The sequence below is a fragment of the Aspergillus foveolatus genome, assembly GCF_047715535.1.
Source record: "Aspergillus foveolatus strain CBS 279.81 unplaced genomic scaffold BDW70scaffold_2, whole genome shotgun sequence".
NCBI classification, from domain to species: Eukaryota; Fungi; Ascomycota; class Eurotiomycetes; order Eurotiales; family Aspergillaceae; genus Aspergillus; species Aspergillus foveolatus.
In genome coordinates, this window is record NW_027396066.1 from 1,035,372 (window position 1) to 1,055,648 (window position 20,277).

At 51.9% G+C, this 20,277-nt stretch overlaps 7 protein-coding genes and 1 non-coding gene across 8 annotated transcripts; 6 read left to right on the forward strand and 2 right to left on the reverse strand.

Annotated features, from left to right (window-relative positions):
- Window positions 1–95: 95 nt before the first annotated feature.
- On the forward strand, window positions 96–2,184 carry BDW70DRAFT_155688 (gamma-glutamyltransferase; the record flags this gene model as incomplete). Its single annotated transcript, XM_073740076.1, has 6 exons — window positions 96–359; window positions 451–484; window positions 540–699; window positions 746–1,325; window positions 1,386–1,546; window positions 1,602–2,184. The coding sequence occupies 6 exons, from the start codon at window positions 96–98 to the stop codon at window positions 2,182–2,184; spliced, it is 1,782 nt and encodes a 593-aa protein (XP_073600846.1).
- A 691-nt stretch (window positions 2,185–2,875) lies between these two features.
- Window positions 2,876–3,970, forward strand: BDW70DRAFT_155689 (uncharacterized protein; the record flags this gene model as incomplete). The annotated part of the gene is made up of 1 exon (XM_073740077.1): window positions 2,876–3,970. One exon carries the CDS (start codon window positions 2,876–2,878, stop codon window positions 3,968–3,970), a length of 1,095 nt encoding a protein of 364 aa, XP_073600847.1.
- Window positions 3,971–4,128: 158 nt separating this feature from the next.
- BDW70DRAFT_155690 (DNA glycosylase) lies at window positions 4,129–5,196 on the forward strand (the record flags this gene model as incomplete). The annotated part of the gene is made up of 1 exon (XM_073740078.1): window positions 4,129–5,196. The coding sequence occupies one exon, from the start codon at window positions 4,129–4,131 to the stop codon at window positions 5,194–5,196; it is 1,068 nt and encodes a 355-aa protein (XP_073600848.1).
- Window positions 5,197–6,175: 979 nt separating this feature from the next.
- On the forward strand, window positions 6,176–8,722 carry BDW70DRAFT_155691 (uncharacterized protein; the record flags this gene model as incomplete). Its single annotated transcript, XM_073740079.1, has 1 exon — window positions 6,176–8,722. One exon carries the CDS (start codon window positions 6,176–6,178, stop codon window positions 8,720–8,722), a length of 2,547 nt encoding a protein of 848 aa, XP_073600849.1.
- Window positions 8,723–10,068: 1,346 nt separating this feature from the next.
- Window positions 10,069–11,117, reverse strand: BDW70DRAFT_40790 (uncharacterized protein). Its single transcript, XM_073743942.1, has 3 exons — window positions 10,905–11,117; window positions 10,729–10,841; window positions 10,069–10,663 (listed from the first exon to the last, which is right to left on the reverse strand). The coding sequence occupies exons 2-3, from the start codon at window positions 10,747–10,749 to the stop codon at window positions 10,187–10,189; spliced, it is 498 nt and encodes a 165-aa protein (XP_073600850.1). The 5' UTR covers window positions 10,750–10,841; window positions 10,905–11,117; the 3' UTR covers window positions 10,069–10,186.
- Window positions 11,118–13,336: 2,219 nt separating this feature from the next.
- gprC lies at window positions 13,337–14,706 on the forward strand (the record flags this gene model as incomplete). Its single annotated transcript, XM_073738646.1, has 2 exons — window positions 13,337–13,933; window positions 13,984–14,706. 2 exons carry the CDS (start codon window positions 13,337–13,339, stop codon window positions 14,704–14,706), a joined length of 1,320 nt encoding a protein of 439 aa, XP_073600851.1.
- A 2,511-nt stretch (window positions 14,707–17,217) lies between these two features.
- Window positions 17,218–17,324, forward strand: BDW70DRAFT_t27. Its single transcript has one exon. It is a non-coding gene; the product is annotated as a tRNA-Met (tRNA).
- A 214-nt stretch (window positions 17,325–17,538) lies between these two features.
- On the reverse strand, window positions 17,539–20,193 carry BDW70DRAFT_40832 (GH92 family glycosyl hydrolase). Its single transcript, XM_073743943.1, has 3 exons — window positions 18,952–20,193; window positions 18,216–18,899; window positions 17,539–18,166 (listed from the first exon to the last, which is right to left on the reverse strand). Exons 1-3 carry the CDS (start codon window positions 20,064–20,066, stop codon window positions 17,560–17,562), a joined length of 2,406 nt encoding a protein of 801 aa, XP_073600852.1. The 5' UTR covers window positions 20,067–20,193; the 3' UTR covers window positions 17,539–17,559.
- Between the last annotated feature and the right edge of the window lie 84 nt (window positions 20,194–20,277).

Sequence of the window (20,277 nt, forward strand, 5' to 3'; positions counted from 1 at the left end):
TATAATGGTGCAACCAGCCGCTTCTCCCAAGTCCTGACAACGAGCTGCAAGTTTCATTTTCACTCCAGAACCAGACGCGTAATTCAGGTTCAACGATGTCGCCGTCGCCGTCGCTGTCGCCATCGCGCCTTTTGAGGTTATCCGTCTGTACCACGCTCTGTCTAGTGCTGCTCGTTTTCCACGTGCCCAGTGTCCTTCCGTCACCGCTAGACTCGTACGATCGCTACACTCGCGCCCATAAATATGAGAGATCTGCAGAGGCTCATGATGGAAAGAGGGGTGCCGTAGCGAGCGAGAGCGCGATTTGCAGTAGGCATGGCACGGATATTATCCTGATGGGCGGGAACGCTGCTGATGCTGTGAGTTCTCCTTACATAGTACTTTCTTATTCCCGCGGTTTACTGCGCTGGGTTGAATTTCTTCAGTCGGGACGGCTGCTGATTCCGGTAGATGGTCGCGACGATGCTTTGTGTTGGGGTCGTTGGTGAGACCTACCTGTGGCCTTGGTGCCATACAATCAGCTGACAGCGTCGACCTAGGGATGTACCACAGCGGCATTGGAGGCGGCGGCTTTATGCTTGTTAAGTCTCCCGATGGCTCCTTTGAGTACATTGATTTCCGGGAAACCGCCCCGGCGGCGGCCTATGAGACAATGTTCAATAATTTGACTGACGCATCCACGCTTGGTGGGCTGGCAAGGTACGATAAATCTGACACCCCAATTGACTGCTCTGACAACCTTCAGCGGCGTCCCTGGTGAACTCCGCGGCCTGGAACTCCTCCACAGCAAGTACGGCTCTCTCCCCTGGTCTGTGCTGGTACAGCCGGCGATAAACACCGCGCGCAATGGGTTCCCTGTCGGCCAGGACCTGGTCCGATACATGGATTCCGCGGTTGGCGACGGCGAAGACTTCCTTGTCAATGATCCCTCCTTCGCCGTCGACTTTGCGCCGAACGGTGAGCGCGTCAAGCTCGGGGATACCATAACGCGGAAGCGGTACGCGAAAACGCTTGAAACAATTGCGGCCGAAGGCCCGGACGCCTTCTACTCGGGTCCGATCGCCGAATACACGATCAAAGCGCTTCAAGCTGCCAATGGTACTATGACGTTGGAAGACCTGCGCAACTATACCGCCGTTGTGCGGGATTACTCACAGATCAACTACCGTGGGTATCAGGTTACGAGCACGACTACGCCGTCGAGTGGAAGCGTTGCGATGAATATCCTTAAGGTCCTGAATACATATGAACCGCTGTTTACGCTAGAGAATGTCAATTTGAGTACACATCGGTTGGATGAGGCGATGCGGTTTGCGTATGGTCTGGTATGTGGGCGATCAACGTAGTAACGGGGTTGATTTTAGCTAACCATCTTGGTATTCTAGCGGACCGTCCTTGGAGACCCGGGCTTTGTTGACGGAATGAGCGAGTACGAAAGGGATATGATCTCTCAGCAGACTGCCGATGAGATCCACTCGAAAATCTCCGACCTTCGCACACAGAATGTATCTGCATATGATCCAGCTGGAATCGAGAGTTTGGAAACGTGAGTCTCTTATCGACTTTGTTCTAGACATCATCTTACAGAATACCTCCTGCAGACCAGGAACATCCCACATCGCCACAATCGACCGCTCCGGCCTTGCCGTCTCGGCCATCACCACCATCAACCTTCTCTTCGGCAGCAGAATCGTCGTGCCGGAGACGGGTGTCATAATGAACAACGAGATGGACGACTTCTCCGTCCCCGGCTCCTCCAACTCCTTTGGATACATCCCTTCCGAAGCGAACTACATCCGGCCAGGCAAGCGCCCTTTGTCCAGTTGCACCCCCGCAATCGTTACGCATCCCAACGGCACAGCCTTTTTCATCGCAGGGTCCGCAGGCGGCAGTCGAATCATCACCGCCACCGTGCAAAACATTATCCACGCCGTAGATGAGGGCTTATCTGCCGCCGAGGCGCTTGCCAGACCGCGATTGCATGATCAGTTGATCCCGAACCAGGTCGCGTTTGAGTATGCGTACGATAACTCGACTGTTGCATTCATGGCCGCGCGCGGGCATAATGTTACGTGGATGGCGCCCGGAACTAGCACGGCGCAGGCGATTAGGGTCTTGCCGAATGGGACGTTTGATGCGGCAGGAGAGCCGAGACAATTGGATGCCGGGGGCTTTGCGGTCTAAATTTCACATCTAAGGTGAATCAAGAGATTAATTGTGTATCGTAGTGGAGGTGGGCCAATAGTAGGTATAGACTTGCAGTACATATGCGGTAGGGTCAAGCTTAGGAATAGAATTCGGTGGACAAAGGACATATAAATTATAGTACATACACGATAGCTCTAATTGGACAAACTGTCAGTCATTATTGTTGCTATTTAGTTTGAAAGATATTTATATTCGCATAGATCAATCATAGTCTTATGTGGTCTGTGCACAAAGGCTCCGCTTAAAATCCAACCGAATCCCAAACTTCTTCCCCGGATTTGCCTAGGCCGATGCGATGTGACCGACTCGTTCTCCTCTTTTTCATTTCAGCACAATGCCACAGTCATCATTTACTGGGTTTGGTAGCCGGATATAAGCCGAGCGCGCCGTTGATAGCTGCCTAGGTGGAGGACTGCCGAGGGGTGGATTGTGGATGGTTGTCTCCGTGTGAGTGAAATAGCAGTTTGAAGGACTTTCCTGTCTGCGTTTATTCTTGTGTTAGTTCTATGTTCCTTATTCAAGCCATTTTCTGGATCTCACCTCCTCTGCTTTCTCTGGTTTCCCCATTGGTTCCTTCCCCCTCTTTTTACCAACAAACACTTACACCTGCGCGCATATGGTCAGATAGCCAGAATCCAGATCGCACACAAGCGACAAGGATATAGAAATGGCGAGAATAGGTCGTGAAGAGAAGGGAATCTCGTCCTTCTTTTGCTCCGCTAAACCTGTCCCTTGCAAGCCTAAGACCAAGAGCAAGAAGAAAACGAAGAGCAGGACAAGCACCAACAACCCCGCAGTCAAAGAGCCAACCAACCTCCTGACCACGAAGGCTGAACTCAGTGACAACGCCCAGGTCAATGTCAACACAAAAGAACTCGAGTCCGTGCCTAAACCGGTACTGCTACCCTCCGTCGGAGGAAACCCAGACAGCGGAAAAGATGAAGGACGTGTTGGTGACATCGACCTCGATGCGGACCCCCTAATATCAACGGATTTCGATGATGATACCTACTCGCCTCTTTTGAGATTTATTTGCGAGCACAGTTTCATGCGGGACAAGCATTACCCTGTCTCATTGTCCTCGCGTCAACAGTTCGTCCGGGATGTACATGAGGAGGCTGGTGAGCTAGGATACAAAGAGAAAGAAGTTGATAGAGTGCTCCTTGATATCAAGCGCTATTACCTGAAGAGCGTTGGATCTGCAGCTGCATTTTCCGAGGGGATAGAGTTTGGAGACGAGGTTGATGACTCTGGTCCAGCTTCGCACGAGTTTGAGGTGCCGAGCTCGAGTGATCAGAAGACTTTTAAGCACAAGAGGGAAGAAGCCTTGACTAGGGCTGGCAGCTTGGTGGAAAAACGGCTTGTCAATACCACGAGCCTCTCCGGACGGACTGCGCTAACTCCCTGTGACGCCCTTGATCATAATGATGTAGCCGGGAAGGGGAAGCTATCAAGATTCCAAAGGAAACGGAAGCGAAAGCGTGAACGGAGGCAGGGTCCAGACCAGCCCCATTTTGAGGCCCACAAGGGAGCGAGGCAAAATGCGTTTACCATTGACCTTGAATATCCTAAGGTTGCTCCTCTGAATAAGGCAGAGAAGCCGTTGATTTGCGGCGATGGCAGAATGCAACAAGAGCCGCGAAATATGTCAGAGAACAAGATACAACGCACCGCTGGATGCCAATCCTCGCAGTCTTCGTTAGAGTGGGACTGCAGGCATAGCGGTGCAGTACGGGAAGATCCTATTGTGCTGGATTTTTAAGAACCGATGATTTGCCGGGGGTGACAGCCGGCGATGAGGTGAGGTCAAAATATTTTATGCACCCAACTATCGGGAATCTCAATAAAGGAAGACCTGCTGATATTGAATCATCGCCCCTGGTCCGCAAACATCGCTCTATGCCAGAACATGTCTTGAGCATGGCCGAGGACATTGGCATGCTTTCTGACATTTTGCTCTCCGACTCGACTTTGAGTGATGTACCCAGCGACATTGATTCCCTTCCTAATAGCCCTTGTGCGTCTCCTGATCGATCCCTATCACTTCAGCGCTGCCTCACGGAGAGCCTCGCGGAGGTAACCGGGACTCCAAGCGATCCTGTCACGCCTACACGTTGCGTTACTCCCTGCGATGCGAGGGAGCATACGCCACACCCACTTGACCTTTCGTTAGATCATATACTCATACCAGAAAAAAGACCCCGTCTTAAACCAATAAGGATATCACGCTATTTCCAGAGGCCGTTCGTTAACGAAGACTCTTGCCTGCCGTTCCCTCCAATCGATGCACCAGCCTTTGGTTTAGTACAAGAGCAACTCGCCCACAATCCATTCCGCTTACTCCTCGCAACGATCTTCCTCAACCGAACACGTGGCGGCGTTGCGCTTCCCATCCTATTCCAGGTCTTCGACAGGTACCCCACGATCGAAGCAATGGCCGCGGCCAACCCACACGAGCTGGTATCCATGATCCACCGCCTCGGCTTTCAGAATCAGCGCGCAAGGAAATGCATCGCACTAGCGCAGACGTGGCTGAGTTGTCCGCCTTCCCGTGGCAAACGGTACCGGAAACTCAACTACCCACGCAAGACTGATGGCCGGGACGTCAAAGCCGGTGAGTGTATCGACGAAGAAGATCAGCGGATAGCTTGGGAGATTGCGCACCTTCCTGGGGTGGGAGCTTATGCCTTGGATAGCTGGAGAATCTTTTGTCGGGATGAGTTACGGGGTCTGGCTAAGGACTGGAGAGGGAATGGTGCTGCGTCAGCTGGGTTCGCCCCCGAGTGGAAGTCGGTGCTGCCGCAGGATAAGGAACTTCGCGCTTATTTGACGTGGATGTGGCTGAAGGAGGGACTGATCTGGGATCGGGAAACAGGGCAGACTGTAAAAGCGAGCGAGAAGGTCGTGCGCGCTGCGAGGCGTGGTACAACGGCTCACATTGAAGAGGGGAATTGGGTTCTCGAAACGTCGCCGGTCAAGCGGGGGTAGACTGAGCTGGCACGGCTTTTGCTTGCTATGGGCCATGGGATCTCTACGGTGAACCCTTAACCCTGGGGATATTCAATGATAGCTAGTCTAGCATTCTTCTGGGTATTGTACCTTGTATCGTTAGAATAATCCTGTCTTGTCACACTATATAGTTAGAGTACTGTGCCTAAGGCACTAACACTAGCTTTGGTGCCTCAGGATCTAAAAAGGCAACGAAGGCAACAAGCGTAAAGACAAACACAACTTCACCAGCAAACAATCATCAGCCAACTGTCCTTTGTATGCTCTATGCAACTTCACGGCCAACAATCCATCCCAAGTTCATCAACCCTTCATGCTCAATTCAATCTAATCTCTTAATTCTCCAACATTTCGTTAGGCTTCCATGCAGCACGGTGCACCAGGTTGCTCCACAAAGCCCACCTTGAACGCTCCATCGAACTAAACCTCGCCTTTCTCGATTAAACGGGCCTCAGCGGGGAACTGCCTGGGCCCTACGCTACCCTCACCGCAAAATCCTCCACCAGCCTTCCTTCGTCAATCATCCATCACTTTGCTGGTTCCTGGTTCCTTACTTCACCAGGGATTACTTTTTGCTGCCCTTACAGATTCCCATGAGCGACAGCATGTCGCATGACCCTAAAGTTAGCTGTTGGTGATCCAGTGACATAAGCGCCTAGCTACGAACCCAACCACTCAGATCTGCGATCCTTACGTCGCCCAAGCGCCAGACGACCCAACCTACGGAATACTCCGTACAACTACCGACAACACGACATTCCGCGGTTCGGCTCAGCGACATCTCCAGACTACAATTGATAGCCTGCTTGTTGTCGACGGATTGTCCGACTGAGAAAGCCACCTTTCACAACTACGAGGTAACTAGTACAGTCACAACGAAACCGGAGCAGGGAAGACTTCCCCGGCCGTGGTCGTCGTCTCTCACCTTCCATCCCACGAACCTCCAGCTCCATCCGCCATGTTTCTACCCCTGAGACTAAATGACCGCGAACGGAATAGGAAACTCTCATCATCGTCATCTGCCTCGCTCAAATCAAAACATCGTCAACACCGGTCCTCGTCCCAGAAACAGTCCAGCCGCCCGTCAACCAAGGATCCAGACGACCCCGAACCACCGGTCCGTGCCTCTACCCCTTCCGCCTCCGCTCCCAAGTCCCGCAAGCAACGTCGGTCCTCTATGCCTGGCCTCGACAGCGCCAGCCGCTCCGGCACGGCCTCCTTCCTCGAATCGAGAACGAGCTTGCCGTACCCGACTTTTTCGAAGGCTCATAGCAGGGAGGCCGTTGGCAAGCCGGGTGTTCCTACACCAGATCCGACCGACCTGACCGAACACAATCGGGATGATGAAGATAAGGTGGATAGCAAACAACAGCGCCCTGCCAGTCAAAATGCGCCGCCGAGTCCGCCCTTAACGAGCGTAGACCAGCACTCGCGCAAAGGCAGCACGGTCGACGACAAGGGAGAGAAAACTACTGAGAAGGTGAAGGATGGAAAGACTAAAATCAGAATCAAGACAGAATTGAACCGGTCGTCTTCCAGCCTACGCGCAAAAAAGGATGATAGTAGCAAGTCCAGCAAGGTTACAGTACGGCCAGAAACTCCCAAGTCGACATCAAAACGGTCAAGCCATAGTAAAGACTCTCCAACTCGAACCACCAGCCACAAGTCTTCCAAATCAAAACTCGACCAGGAGCGCAAACGCACTACTGTCTCTCCTTCTCGCTCGCCGCCAACTGTCCGAGATGCAGGTTTGGGATCCGCGAACGGCTCCGACGCAACCATCGCGGCCCCTCGTCATTCTCCTAGAGTCAAGAGTCCTGAGAAACCACCGTCTCGCAATCAAACGCGTTCTTCCATGTCAAATCGTCCGGCTTCCGCAAATCGCAATCGCGCGCCTTACGAGGTTGCGATGGAATATGGACGCCCACCGACCGTCGGCTCCACTTACGGCACCCCCCCTCCGCCTCCTCCTCCCCCAGATGTCCCGGTCTCAAACCCACGCGTTGACTATCTCCTCCATAACGGAGGCTTGGATTACCAGGTTCCCAAGTCGCTCCTTCTAAGCACGGCATTCGGCGATCAAGCACAGCTTCAGCCTCATCTAGCAGCCAGTAAGGTTTTTGAGCCCTTCAGTCGTCTTCTAGATGACTATCAGACTGTCATGAATAAAAATGGTTCACTCGCGGTGGCTACTGGGTCTCGTTCTGTGGCTCGTCGCCTTCTCGACCGCCTAGAGGCCGTTTTTGCCCGCGATATATCATCAGAGTCGTGCCGCTGCTTGGTGTGTGAGCAAGATGAGTTGGAGGATATCCCATCAGGCGTCAGTTGGGGCGAAGTGCTGGAGTTGGTTTCCGGGCGCCGGGAACTTCCTAATTGGCCGCCATTCCTACTCACAGCAGAACTGGGCGCCGCGGACCTGTCTGGTGAAGAGCATATTCCTATGCAGAAATTGGACATTGACGTTCCGGAAGAGTATCGTGACCATTTCCTTCGGCAGTCCCGGAAGACCAAACTCGCCGTTGATAAGTGGCTGTCTGAGCAAGTCGAACAGCCCACAAGTGCGCCGGAGGAGGTAGATGATGAGACACTGACCTTTGCCATGTTGACCCACCTTGGAACAGAGCAACGGCCCATATTCCGTGCCCTGCTTGGGATTTCGTCTACATCGCCTACTCCACGACCAGATGGACAGCCCCGAGAGCGACCTGCTGCTCTAATTTCCTCGTCCTATGCGATTCAACGCCTGTACCGTTTGCCGTCTCGACCCCGGGATCCCGAAACTGCGATGTACATGCTCAACAATCCTGGAATACACCATGTTCTAGCCACCCTCGCGGCTATCAGCGACGATGAATGGGATATACTGATATCAGGTCGTTTTGATGGATTCCTCCGCAGTGGAGCCGAGGACTCCCTACCCAACGGAACACCCAACCGTTGGAGCCACAGCCGATCGAACACCCCATTCAGCGCTGGCGGAAGGATGTCACGAGGCCCTACACCCAACCCACTCGACCGCCCAATGAGCCAACCTTACGGCGGTCCAGGATCACCGGGCTCATTCGGCGGCCCGATAGCTCTAGACGAGGAGATGGAGATTGCTGCATTGGCCGAAGTTGAGCGAGAAATCTACGCCGGTATGGAAGCCCTTGAAGACGCGTTTGAGGCACTGCATTGTAAAGCAGAAGCTGTGCGTCTTGCCCTGCGTGAGCGCGGCGCGGGCCTCTCTATCGCCAACCAGAATCGACGCGGGACATATGTTGAAGCGCGCCTGGGTACTCCGGCGTCGCAATACCCGTGGGAAAGCGGTACGGACGACGACTTTCTGGACGATACGTATTCCCTCGCGCCAGATGACTCAGCCAGCAATATTAGCTCTAATCGCAGGCGGCGCCCGAAGCGACGCACTGAGCGCCGCACCCCAGCTCCTGTTGAGGAGGAAGATGAGGGTGAAGAGGGGGAAGCTGTTGGGCGGCGTGACAGTCGGAATTCTAGAAGACGATAAATATATACCTTGTCGCCCATTCCACTCCTCTCCATTCTCCAAACCGTTGTTCATATTGTTGATTCTTGCATATTCTCTTCTGTCGACACACTATCGCTCTCCCGCTCACCGGTCCATTGCTTTTTTTTTTTATAATTTTTCATCATCAGCAGCGTTACGACACGAAACTTGACGACGAATTGAGCCCATGCCATGCCATTCCATGCAATGCAATGCTCCTTCTCAATGAATGAACGGAGACACAGCACGAATGAAAACCAGAATCATCTAATATACCAAGAGTAGCTTGTATTTGTGTATGTCTAGCAGTGGGGAAACCCCATCAAACAATATTGATTTAGCCTGCTCAGTATATCCACCCCTACCCTGCCTGATGTCGCTGACAGACTGGGAGTCTACTGCACTGCATTGCATTGACCTTGAGGTCGTGTTTGATCGCGACAAGAAATTGTATATCCAAGGCTTATCATCTTGGTTCCTTTTTTTTTTAGCCTAGCCTACCTAGATTGGGGAAATACAGCAGTAGGTCGCTTATCTTGTGTTGTACCTGCAGGCGCACAGGCAGTGGCCCGGTTGTTGCGTGATTTTTTACCTCTTGATAGTCAAGACTATTACTACGACCGTTGCCTTTTTACTCCAACGTAATATTACTGAGTTCGACGATAGGCGGAGAATGCGCACAGATGCGGAGTAGCCGATTGGCTTTACTGATCGTAATCAGGGAACTTCCTGGTCCAGTTGAAATACCTCGAGAGTACCAATCTAGGTGCTCTAAGTGATTGAGCATGCGGTGGCCTCTACCTCACATACATACACCTAGCTACATATTACATCTCAGAGCAAGATCTCAACATACTGGAATGCAAATGCAGAGACTAAAGGTAAGGCAGTCTGAGTAGGATAGTTTGTCCATTTAAGCCTATAGCACAAGGGGGTACTCCGCTTACCTACCATTGCTGTGGTTCATGACTCATAAGCGAGAGAAGAAACTGCCAGGCACGATGGCTTCAACAAGGGAGCACGGTATCTACTCCATTGTCACTGCTCGAAAAACGGAATATTCGAACCTCAATGAGACAATTCGCTCCGTTCGCTGGTTCTGAATGAATTGTGGCGCTGGAGGGGGCGCCCACTGTAATGTGCTGTAAAGCTGAACGCTTATCGGTGAGGAGAGGCACCCGCGCAGTACCTGCATTTGCCTTAGTTTAGGCGTCCAAAGGGATAGCATCTCCACGGGCCGCAGGCTCAAACGGGAAAGTGCGTGGTGCGCGCTTTGCCGCCAAGATGGGTTAGTTCAGTGGCTGATTCCAGAAGCACTTTAATAAGCGTTTACGACGTCGTACAGCAGGAGTAGGACGAGGAGGACGAGGAGGAACGCACAGCCCCCGCATTCGATAGACATTGACCTCGTTCTATATTATAACACATGGAATGGCATAATATAGTATACTTTCAGGATTCAGACTATGTAATGAGTCTGAGGCGAAGTGGGCTGGGATCCGCGGCGTTCGAAGCCCAGTGCCCAGAGTAGGCAATTGAATTGGCTTCAACGATCAAGCCTCTCGCATGATTTTTGACCTTGGCAGTGTCATGATTTGCGGCGTCAATAGATTTATTCCGTCCATTGTTCGATCTTTCAGTTATCGTACGACGGGCGCCTGGATATGATAGTATTGAACAGAAACTACCTAGTATCGTGGACAAAGTAGTTCTCCGTTCATGGCGGGGAAGAACTGATGATCGACAAGTCCTCCGATCCAAAGTCCAAATAATCGTGCACGGTACCGCAGCTGACCCTTGGAGAACCATGGGGTTAATGAACGATACCTCCTGCAACAAGATGGCAGCGGCAGGGTCCTGGTCATGATGCGATAAGACGAAGCCAGTTCCAGAAGTATTGCGATCCCGACTATCAATCCCTTCCGACACTCTTCGAGGATCCTGTAACCTTTAGTCTGGTATTTATTACATGAGAGTCAGGTGAGATCTCTTTTATTGCACCATACGGAATAGAAGGCACCATCCATGCGGTTGTAGCGTACGCTGTTTCTTGGCGGCTTCCCAAATTGAACCGAACAAATTCCGTGGGCAACAGCCCAACAGTCCAACAGGGCGGGTTCTTGGAGCCCTGGATGTCATGTCATGGACTCGAGCGCTCGTATGTTAAGGGGTAGAACCGTACGAACTCTATCCTAAGGCAGAACCATGGATGGCCAGCCGCAGCCCGAAGACCCAATTCAGAACAGCCCAGAAAAAGCAGATCACCATTATCCACGTCTGCTGCATGACAGTTGGAACCATGGGCCTCGATTTGAGCAATAATGATTGACAGCAAGGACCGCGGGATGGTAGCCCTGGTCAACTAGGTTTCGTCCCTCAGACCCTGTGGTCGCTCATTCGATTAATTGCATCCCAGCGCCACGGCTTTCGCCTCCGCAAGAGTAATTACTCCAAACCGCCGGGCTAGGCAGTGCGGGGTTATCGAATAGTAGAAACGTAGTCGAAAGTCTGGATTGATTGTCGCGGTGTTATTGGTGATGAAAAAGCGGCTAGTGAGTGACTTGCTGCGCCGAGACTCGAGAGAACCATACTTCATGAAGCTGTTGGCTTGCGCCTGAGGTTCGCTTGCGTCAGCAGCTCGTGGTTTCTGTGAGTGTTCGATTCGAGTCCAGAGGTTGGGGTGTGGGAACCTTCAGCCGTCATGGCCACCGAGAGAGTGGACCGGAATAATTATTATTCCGTCGATAGCCCGACCACCGAGGCTCTTGCCATTCAAGAGTCGTACGCTATGTATGTAATTATCTTTCCGCCACCAATCAACCTCAAACCCACTAAGCTCAACGGCGTCAGCTCTTTTGATCCTATCTCACCAGCGCCTCGAAATTTTCAGCTCCGGGCTTACTCCTGTTATCAATTGCTAGGGTGCAAAGGTGCAACGTCAAACTTTGGCAGTATTCGGAGCGCGTTGGGACCCCCGATCGATGACAGTGTCAATCATGAAACAGCCGAGATCCAGTTGCCGTCAACTATTGGAACTGTGGCTGTCATTTCCAGATTGAGACTCAGGACAGGAATAGCCACTGTGGTCACATGGGCAGCGTGTCTCTCATCGTACCTCTCATCGCTCCCGTCAATCTTCAGCACGGCTCCGCACGCACAATTTACAGGGTATTGTCGAAGGCGAGTGGAAACACATTCAGGCATCAGTTCCTCGGCTCGTATGCCGGGACGGCACTGGGTCCCTCGAGAGGCTGAAAGACAATTTGGAGATGGACTCGCATAACTTTTGCCGGACCAGAGACAGGTCTTTTTGAATTGGAGCCGACGCGAGTCCTGACTATAAGCACAGATCGTCGTTCGAGAAAGAGTACAGGCTGCGTACGAGAAATGCCCCTTTGAGAAGGAGAGCGGGAATCTTATAAGCCGCTTGTCCCGAAAAAGTGCGTTATATCCGGAATGTGCTCCAGACTCTAACCGATCGGCGGGAGGTGTGGGCCGGTGTGGGCTCGGCAGTCATGCTACACTTGGCTGGATTGATGACGGCCGTTTGATTGGGGAGCACAGAGAGGTGATCCTAGATTGCCATGCTAGCTCGTGGCCGGGTTAGTTTTCCATCCTTCTGTCTGCGGGGTTACACGTAAGTTGCATTGCTGCCCTTTCAAAGTGCAAAGCCCAGGCAAGCTTTCGACCCTCACGCTAATCTGCCTCAATGCTGGGCATCACACATCAACATGCTTGGCTGTATATTGCGAGCACACCAGTGCTGACGGCGCCACTGGTCAGACAGGGATTCGAATTGCGGCGCTGCTTATTGTTAATGTATAAGCCAGGTTTCAGCTCCATCGAGAGAGCTCGAAGGCTCGATGGGCAGCACCAAGTACGGAGTACACCGTACTGTAAGTGTACTGAATAGGTACTTTTGGCTTGGCCTTGCTGTCGTTGAATACTACTATATAGCAGATTAGCAATACCTCTATCCGGTTGCCGGCAGTGCAGCGTCGTCGCTCTGCCGTTTCGCTTCCCACTTTCCACTGTTCCAGATGCAGTATCCGTACTCCCCCAGCTGTACTGCTTCTTATTCGCTCCCTGAGCTTCCCCCTGTCTGATTGATGGGTCCATCTCGTGTCGGACTCGGCCGTTCACGCCTCTAGAATCCAAACCTGATCCACCTCGGTCTGAAAACTGGTACACTTCGTGGGGTTGTTAACTGCGACTGTCGTATGGCGCCAACTCAAAACTCGCCCCAGGCTCAGGATTGCTTCTATACGTCAGTACTAGCTTCGCTACCTTGTCCCTTTTGATCCTTCAAAATTCTTCAATCACAATATTTTTATTATACCACTGTCTTCGCTCCCTTTTTAACTTTTGTATTCTGTGAAAGTGGGTAGATCTCGCGCCCAGAGTGAGGGAAAGGGATAGGATCAGAGGGCATCCCGAGCTTATTGACTGAATTTGCAAATCTGCTCCAGTTCCATTTCAAATACTCTGTCAGTCCCGACATCTTCCCGAAGCGCGACTTCTTGCCCCAGCACAGAAGTACAACGACCTCAACAAGTTCCCCGGTGGATGATGCTTGCGGCGCTTCCAAGCACTATACCGTCCTGAACGACCACGATGAGCCTATTCAAGGCGTTCCTCTCTCTAGCCAGCAGCAATGACGGCAGTCACCCCCTCTTCCCAAGGGTAGCCTATGTGGAGGGTGATACTGGTTCGGGGGTCGATATTGATCCTCTGCCGGAGGAGCATCGCAGGGGACTGGTGGCTGTTTTTGTCATGGCCATTCTCTCTACAGTCGCTACTTTTATGTTGATTTCGTTCATTACCTACAGACTGATCTTCTGGCGCGGAAGCTACCAACGGTACATCGGTTACAATCAGTACGTCGTTCTCATTTACAACCTGGTCATCGCAGATATCCAGCAGTCGCTCGCTTTCTTGATATGCGCCAAGTGGTATGCGGACAACAAAATCTCGGCAAATACGGCAGCCTGCTTTCTTCAAGGATTCTGGCTCCAAGTCGGAGATCCGGCAAGTGGAATTTTCGTGCTCGCTATCGCTTTCCATACCTTTTACCTAGTCGCCTTGGGTAAGAAGCTAAGCTACCGGGTCTTTGTTTCAATTGTGGTCGGCCTTTGGGTATTCGTTGCAGTCCTTGTTATAATCCCAATTGCGGCTCATGGGAGACAGGTGTTCACTCCCTCTGGTGCTTGGGTAAGCTTTTTCTCTTTTGCTCTTTTTGGCCTCGTGGCTAACTTGGACAGTGTTGGATTGACGAGAACTACGAACCCATTCGACTTGGCACGCATTACTTTTGGATTTTCTTCGCGGAGTTTGGCACGGTTTCCCTATACGCTATTCTATGGTTTCAACTCCGTCGACGTATCAAGCAGTCCGCCATTTTGGGAAGCAGTCATATTGAGAGTCTAAGGCGCCTTCGTCGCGTGGTCGGATACATGGTTATATACCCAATCGCTTACATTATCCTATCCCTTCCTTTAGCCGCAGGACGAATGGCAACCGCACGAGGAGATACTCCGAGCGTCGTCTACTTCTGCGTCTCTGGTGCGCTCATTACAAGTTCTGGACTAGTTGATGTCCTTCTCTACACACTCACCCGAAGGAATCTGATTATCGAATCCGAGCCGAGCTTGGACAAGAGCTATCAAAAGTTTGCCAGCGGGAAGAACCGACTCAACACCACTACAGACCCGAAGAACATGCGGACCGACATTAGCGCTCTACACACATACAAGGGCAACGACGAAGAAGAGCAAACCCGAGACGGCTCAACCGACGATATCGTGAAGAACATTGGCGGCGGTGTCGAGCTGGCTCCTATAGGAAAAGTGTATCAGCACACCACCATCGAGATCACGTCCGAACCCGCATATCCTTCGAATGGCGACGCCAGTGGCCGATCAAGTGCCGATTCTCTACAGCCAACAGGCAAAATGTCCCCAACGGCAAGGAGATGGGGAAGATAGAGTGCCTGCTTTTCGACTCACGCACGCATTGCTTTTGCTTCATTCCTTCTTTCGGCCGACAGCGCCTGGCCGACCAACTACACCTCATGCCCAAACTGTACCTTACGTGGTTTAATGGATGCCCATAACTTCGAGACTCTCTTTGATATACTACTTCGGTGGTCCTTCTCGTCTTCAAAAATAACGGATTATTCTTGTCGATCGTCAATCTTCCCGATTTGTACCCATATTTTTACCCATATTTTTTAACTTCTCCTTGAAGTCGACTGCGAGCAGATATACCCTACTTGGTGACGAGTTCTATGAGTGGATTCATTTCGTCCTTTATAACCCTTTCTCCTGCTGCGGGTGGTTTATGTGATATTTCCCATGTTCTCCCTGTATATAGAATTTGCTTCTCACCTTGTCGACGGGTCTACGGGATAGTCGAACGCCTACGTATATATTCCCTTCTTGTCTACGAATAACCTGCTGTACAGACTCCGTTGGACAAAGACCCTCTGTCTCTACTATCTACACCTTCCCCTATCCAGAAAATCCAAACCTAGACTGACTGGATCATTGTGCACGACTACTCTGTAGTTGCGCCTTACGCTCATTGTTGATCATGCTGATCCTATTTGGCAGGCACAGGCATATGACGGCCTGAGCGGATCAACTGATCGGCCAAAGGAATAATGGTGCGCCGTGCATGGCGAATGTCGCTACGATTAGCGCAGTGATTAACGGGCGGACTATTGAAGTTCAAAATCTCCTACAGCCGCGGAATACAGAGTATTCTTTTCCGAATTCCGTCACCGACAACCTGTTCAGGCTCTTTCTTCACGTCATTGCCTCTCTGGCGCGTCGATCAAATCATTATAATGTGCTCGCGATACTCAAAGCAGGCACCGAGGACGTTGCAATTTCCATGACTCTGGTTGCTAGGAAGCCGGTTTGGGGACTGAACGAGCGGCTGAAGTTTAATCTTCGTGCATCTGAGGTCTCTGAATCAGTTTTTCTTTCCGAATCCTGCTCCCAGCATTGGGTCGGATGGCGCCGGGCCAGATAGCAGGATTTGCGTTATTCTACATGTTTGACTACTAGTGGCGTAGATGCTCAGGCTAAACTGGCTAGTGTTACTAGCTGGCAATCTAGTGTACTGCAGTAAAGCACCGGTTAATGAACCGCGGCAACTTGTTGTTGCCACAATGCCATCTCATGTGTGTGGCCCACTCCTAACTGATCCTTCGCTCGGTAGGCTTTCTGCAGCCTGCAAGGCTGTGTTGGAAGCTAAGATTATCATCAGACAGTGATTTTAATAGCAGATCCGATAAAAGGCATAGATATCGTACTCGTCGCCTTGTAGTCTTATGCACGAAGTAGGAATACCGGCTATTTACACCCGGCTTCCGATTCCCGTCTCTCGGTTAGTTTCCGAACAGACTGGGGCCAAGGTATGCATATGTGTAAGCCACAGTACACAATGATCAGTATTCGGCATCGCTACCAGGGACCGAGACTGCCGACTGACAAATACAGCGTATATCAATGACGGGATCGGCGTCATAGGACAGTCGTGGGACATGAGATGTAGTCGTCTCTTAGTGGGTTCTGATTGTCTGGTACGATTCATGCCTTGCTTACTGACTACTCATACCTGCACTGATATTTGCGGTGTGAACTGAAGAGTGAAGGGTGACAACGACAAACATGGTATACTCTGTACTAGCAAAGTCTGCTGATATGCTGATCGGCAAGCCGCGGGTTGATCATCAAGAGACTGGGCAGTCTGGAGAACGCAGGTATATCCTGTATATTGCCGATTACTGTGGTGCTCCGCGGTACTGGCCTAGATAGAGAGTAGAGAGCAGAGCGTAGACGAATTCCCCTCCGATCTGTGCTGCAGTCTACACTGTAGATTGTGTAGTTATCTGTCACCATCACGGGCACAACCGGACCCAGAACGAACCCACCTGAACCAGGGACAGAACCGGGGCCAGTACCGAGCATGTTGTAGCGGCGGAACCGCAAACTCAAAAGCATTCCGTAGTAGCAGTGGCCGTGGGACTCTTGAGACCCTCATAAAATCATGGATATTGGCGCGTAACAACTGACCAGATAAGGTTCCCTAGGGCAGTCGTGAGTGCGTGAAACGGGCGAGTCCCCACAGACAGCGACAGCGTCTGTGAAGGGAGGTTGTGAATTGTATATCGTACATAATCTCCGCGGGCGCGATCGGCGATACCACATGGCCCTGGTCCCTGAGCACTGGTTAAACGTATTCGGCAACTTCGGTCGGGTTGAATGACAAATACAGGATTGATATCGACGATTACTATACTGTAATGGGTTAGGTATGAGGCGCTGGACAGATGTATGCTAGAAAATTATAGTGATCGTTGGTGCCGAGTATCTTTGAGAACAGCGCGGAGTGGTAGAAGCGAGCCGGAATCCAGTCGCGTGCTTCAAGTGCGACCGATGCTTTCATACGTGCTGATAGTTTAGAATAAGAAGGAAATGTATCAATAAGTTTCCATAGTCTAGTGGTTAGGACGGCGGTCTCATACTACGTATGACAGCTCCTATCTAAAGGAGTTGGAAATCCGCAAGCACGAGTTCGATTCTCGTTGGAAGCACTTTCTTTTTTTTTTTTTCCAATTTCTTTTTTTTACTTGGTTTCTTCATGTTTTGTTTTGTCATTAAGACTCGAGATATTGCAGGGTTCACGAGTACCTCTGGTAACAAAGCAGCTGCATGCTTTGGGTGCCTATCTGCTCCTCACTCTAGCAATTGCCCAGGGACGCATGAAAGGTTACACTCTCCCGCCTAAACCCTACATACCAAACCCTATTATCAAAAAGCCTGCCGTGATCAGAATGAACCAAAGGCAGTGCCACCGCTATGCTCTCCCTCCCAGCTCGGTGGCCGGTCCTCGCTCGCTCTTCCCCATTCACTCTCTTCTTCTCCCAGTACCAATTCCAGTGTTCCTCCTTCCGTAAAGAACTCATGCCCGATCCAACTCTTGCCGTAGGCCTCTCCATTTAACCACGCCTTCTGGATATATATACCACTATACCGCGGATCGAAGTTCTTGATCCTGATAATCGCCGTTCTACTCGTAGATGGATTCTTTACGGAGACCTCCTCAAAGAACGGCGGAGTGATGAGATACACATTCTGCCCGGGATTCGGGAACAGGCCCATCATGGCAAAGGCCGTGAAGGCGCCCATCGCGCCGGAGTCGTCATTCCCGGGCAGCCCAGAGAATGAGGCGTTGAAGCGGCTGGGGATGTAGCTGTGGACGCGTTTGGCAGAGAGAGCTGGGCGCCCTGCGTAGTGGTATTGGTAGACTGTTAGGAAGACTGGCTCATTGCCTAGGTCGGCCAGGCCCGATGTGTGAAAGTAGTCGAGGCGGGATGTGAAGGCAGAGTCGCCGCCGAGGGTGCGGATCAGGGACGACATGGCGTGGGGGACGTAGCTAGAGTTGCACTGTTAGCTTGTTATGGTTAGCTGGATGGGCTACGTACAATTGATACTCCCAAACACTTGACTCGAACGTCTCAGAGGGGTTACTTGTGAGCGAGCACCACGAGCCAGAAAGCGCACTGCAGGCGATAGGATCCTGGTATCCCCAGCTCCCATTGAGGTATCTTGGCTGGAAAAATCCGACAAACCCCGTATCCGTCCCGTTAACAAACGAAGTCTGGTCTTTCTTATAAAGATTTCGCCAATTCCCAGAACGAGCCAGGTACGTTTCATACTCCTGTCCTTTTCCAAGACCCCGTCCTACAGTCGCAACGCAGAAATCGTTATAGGCGTATTCGACTGTTCGCGAAATGCTCCGCGAATTCGTGCCAAAGCCCAGATAGTCAAAGTCCAGGTACGGAATGTACCCCAGACGCTTCCAGCTCTGCAGCCCGCCGCGGCCCTCGTATGACCACTCCAACGGCTCGTTTTCCGCGTCGTTGACCATGGCCTCGTATGCGAGCGACCAATCTATTGGGCCGGTAAGGTTCTTTACGTATGCGTCCGCGAGGACGACGTCTGCATTGGATCCGCCCTGTGTCCAGCCCTTGCAGAGGCTCATACGACAGTCTGGGAGGTAGCCTTCATGTTTGTATGTATCTAGGAGACTTCGGACCATGCGTGACTGGGTTTCCGGGTCGATAATAGTTAGCAATGGGTGTTGGACTCGGAAGGAGTCCCATATACTGGTATTCCATGTCAGCGGCCCATGCCCATAATGACGACGAGAAAGCCTACCAATAAAACGAGTCATAATACGGCTCGTCACTCTCCCAGAGCGGATTCTCCCCCGTCATATCCTGCGGATCGAGCATGTTGCGGTAGAGCCCGCTCCAGAAACTCCGCTGTAGCTCCTCGTCCGCGCCGCCAGGCGTGATCGATACAGACTTCAGCTTCTCCCTCCACGCTTCTTCAGCTTCATTCCGCAGTCTTTCAAAATCTTGCAGCGGGGAAGGAATTTCCCTCTCGGCATTGGCACAGGCTTGCTGACTACTTACGTAGCTGACCCCGACTCTTGCAGTTACGGTCAGATTTTTACCTCCATCATCCGGCCGTTGGAACCGAACGAACCCGCCAGCTTGCACATAGAAGAGATTGAATCCCCTCGTCACGTACAGACTTTGGACGTCCGTGCCCGCGCGGTCATTCACCCAGATCCCACTATCGCGTCCCAAGCCCCCGTAGAAATCTACGCAGGTGTAAGCCCTGTACGAGCCAGCGCCAAAAGACGGAAGGAACGTCCCGCTGGCTAGTATCCTCGCATCTTCAGCAATGACAGAAATAGAGGCGTTCTGCCGGCTATCCCAGAGGTCCGTCAGATCAAGTAAGATGAGCGGACTCCCTCCATCCTCAGTAGGAGTCGAAGAAGGAAAAGAGAACCGAAACAACGCCGCCCTTGCGGCCACCGTCATATCAGCCACAATTCCACTCTCCAGCTCCAACCCAAAATACCCTGGTCTCGCAACAACCGACTCATTACGGTAGCCGGTTGCCCTGGCGCTCTTCCCAAAGCGACAGCTGTTGACATCATCACCGTCTGCGCATACTTGTGGAAACAGTGGGAAGTTGCCTAGCGAGGGATTTCCGCCTGTGCCTGAGTCGTGAAGGGCCGAGAAGCCTACCACCCGGCTGTTGTCTGACGCGAACCCGGCGGTGTTTTGGCCATCGACGTCAGCAACGGCCTTTGCGATGCTATATGGGAGCGAGGCACCAGCAAAGACATTACCGCCGTTCGTAGACCCGATGAGAGGATTCACGTAGGTGAGGGGGTCAGTCTTTGGGTCTTGTGCTGTGCTTGTGCTTGCTACAGCATAAGCTATGGTGGATGTGAAGAGGAGTAGTGGGATAAGCATGGTTCTAGGAGGGGGGACGCATAATAGTCTCACCTACAGATAACATTGAGCGGACTGGCAGAGTAGTCCCTGGAATGTTGTGAGACGCGAGAGGGGGGAAGAGATGCACGTGCAGGGATCGTCGAGGCGAGATCAGCATGTTTGGAGATGCGGAGTAAACTGGGGTATGCAGTCCACGGATGATTTAATCCGGAGTACAGCTGCAGGTACT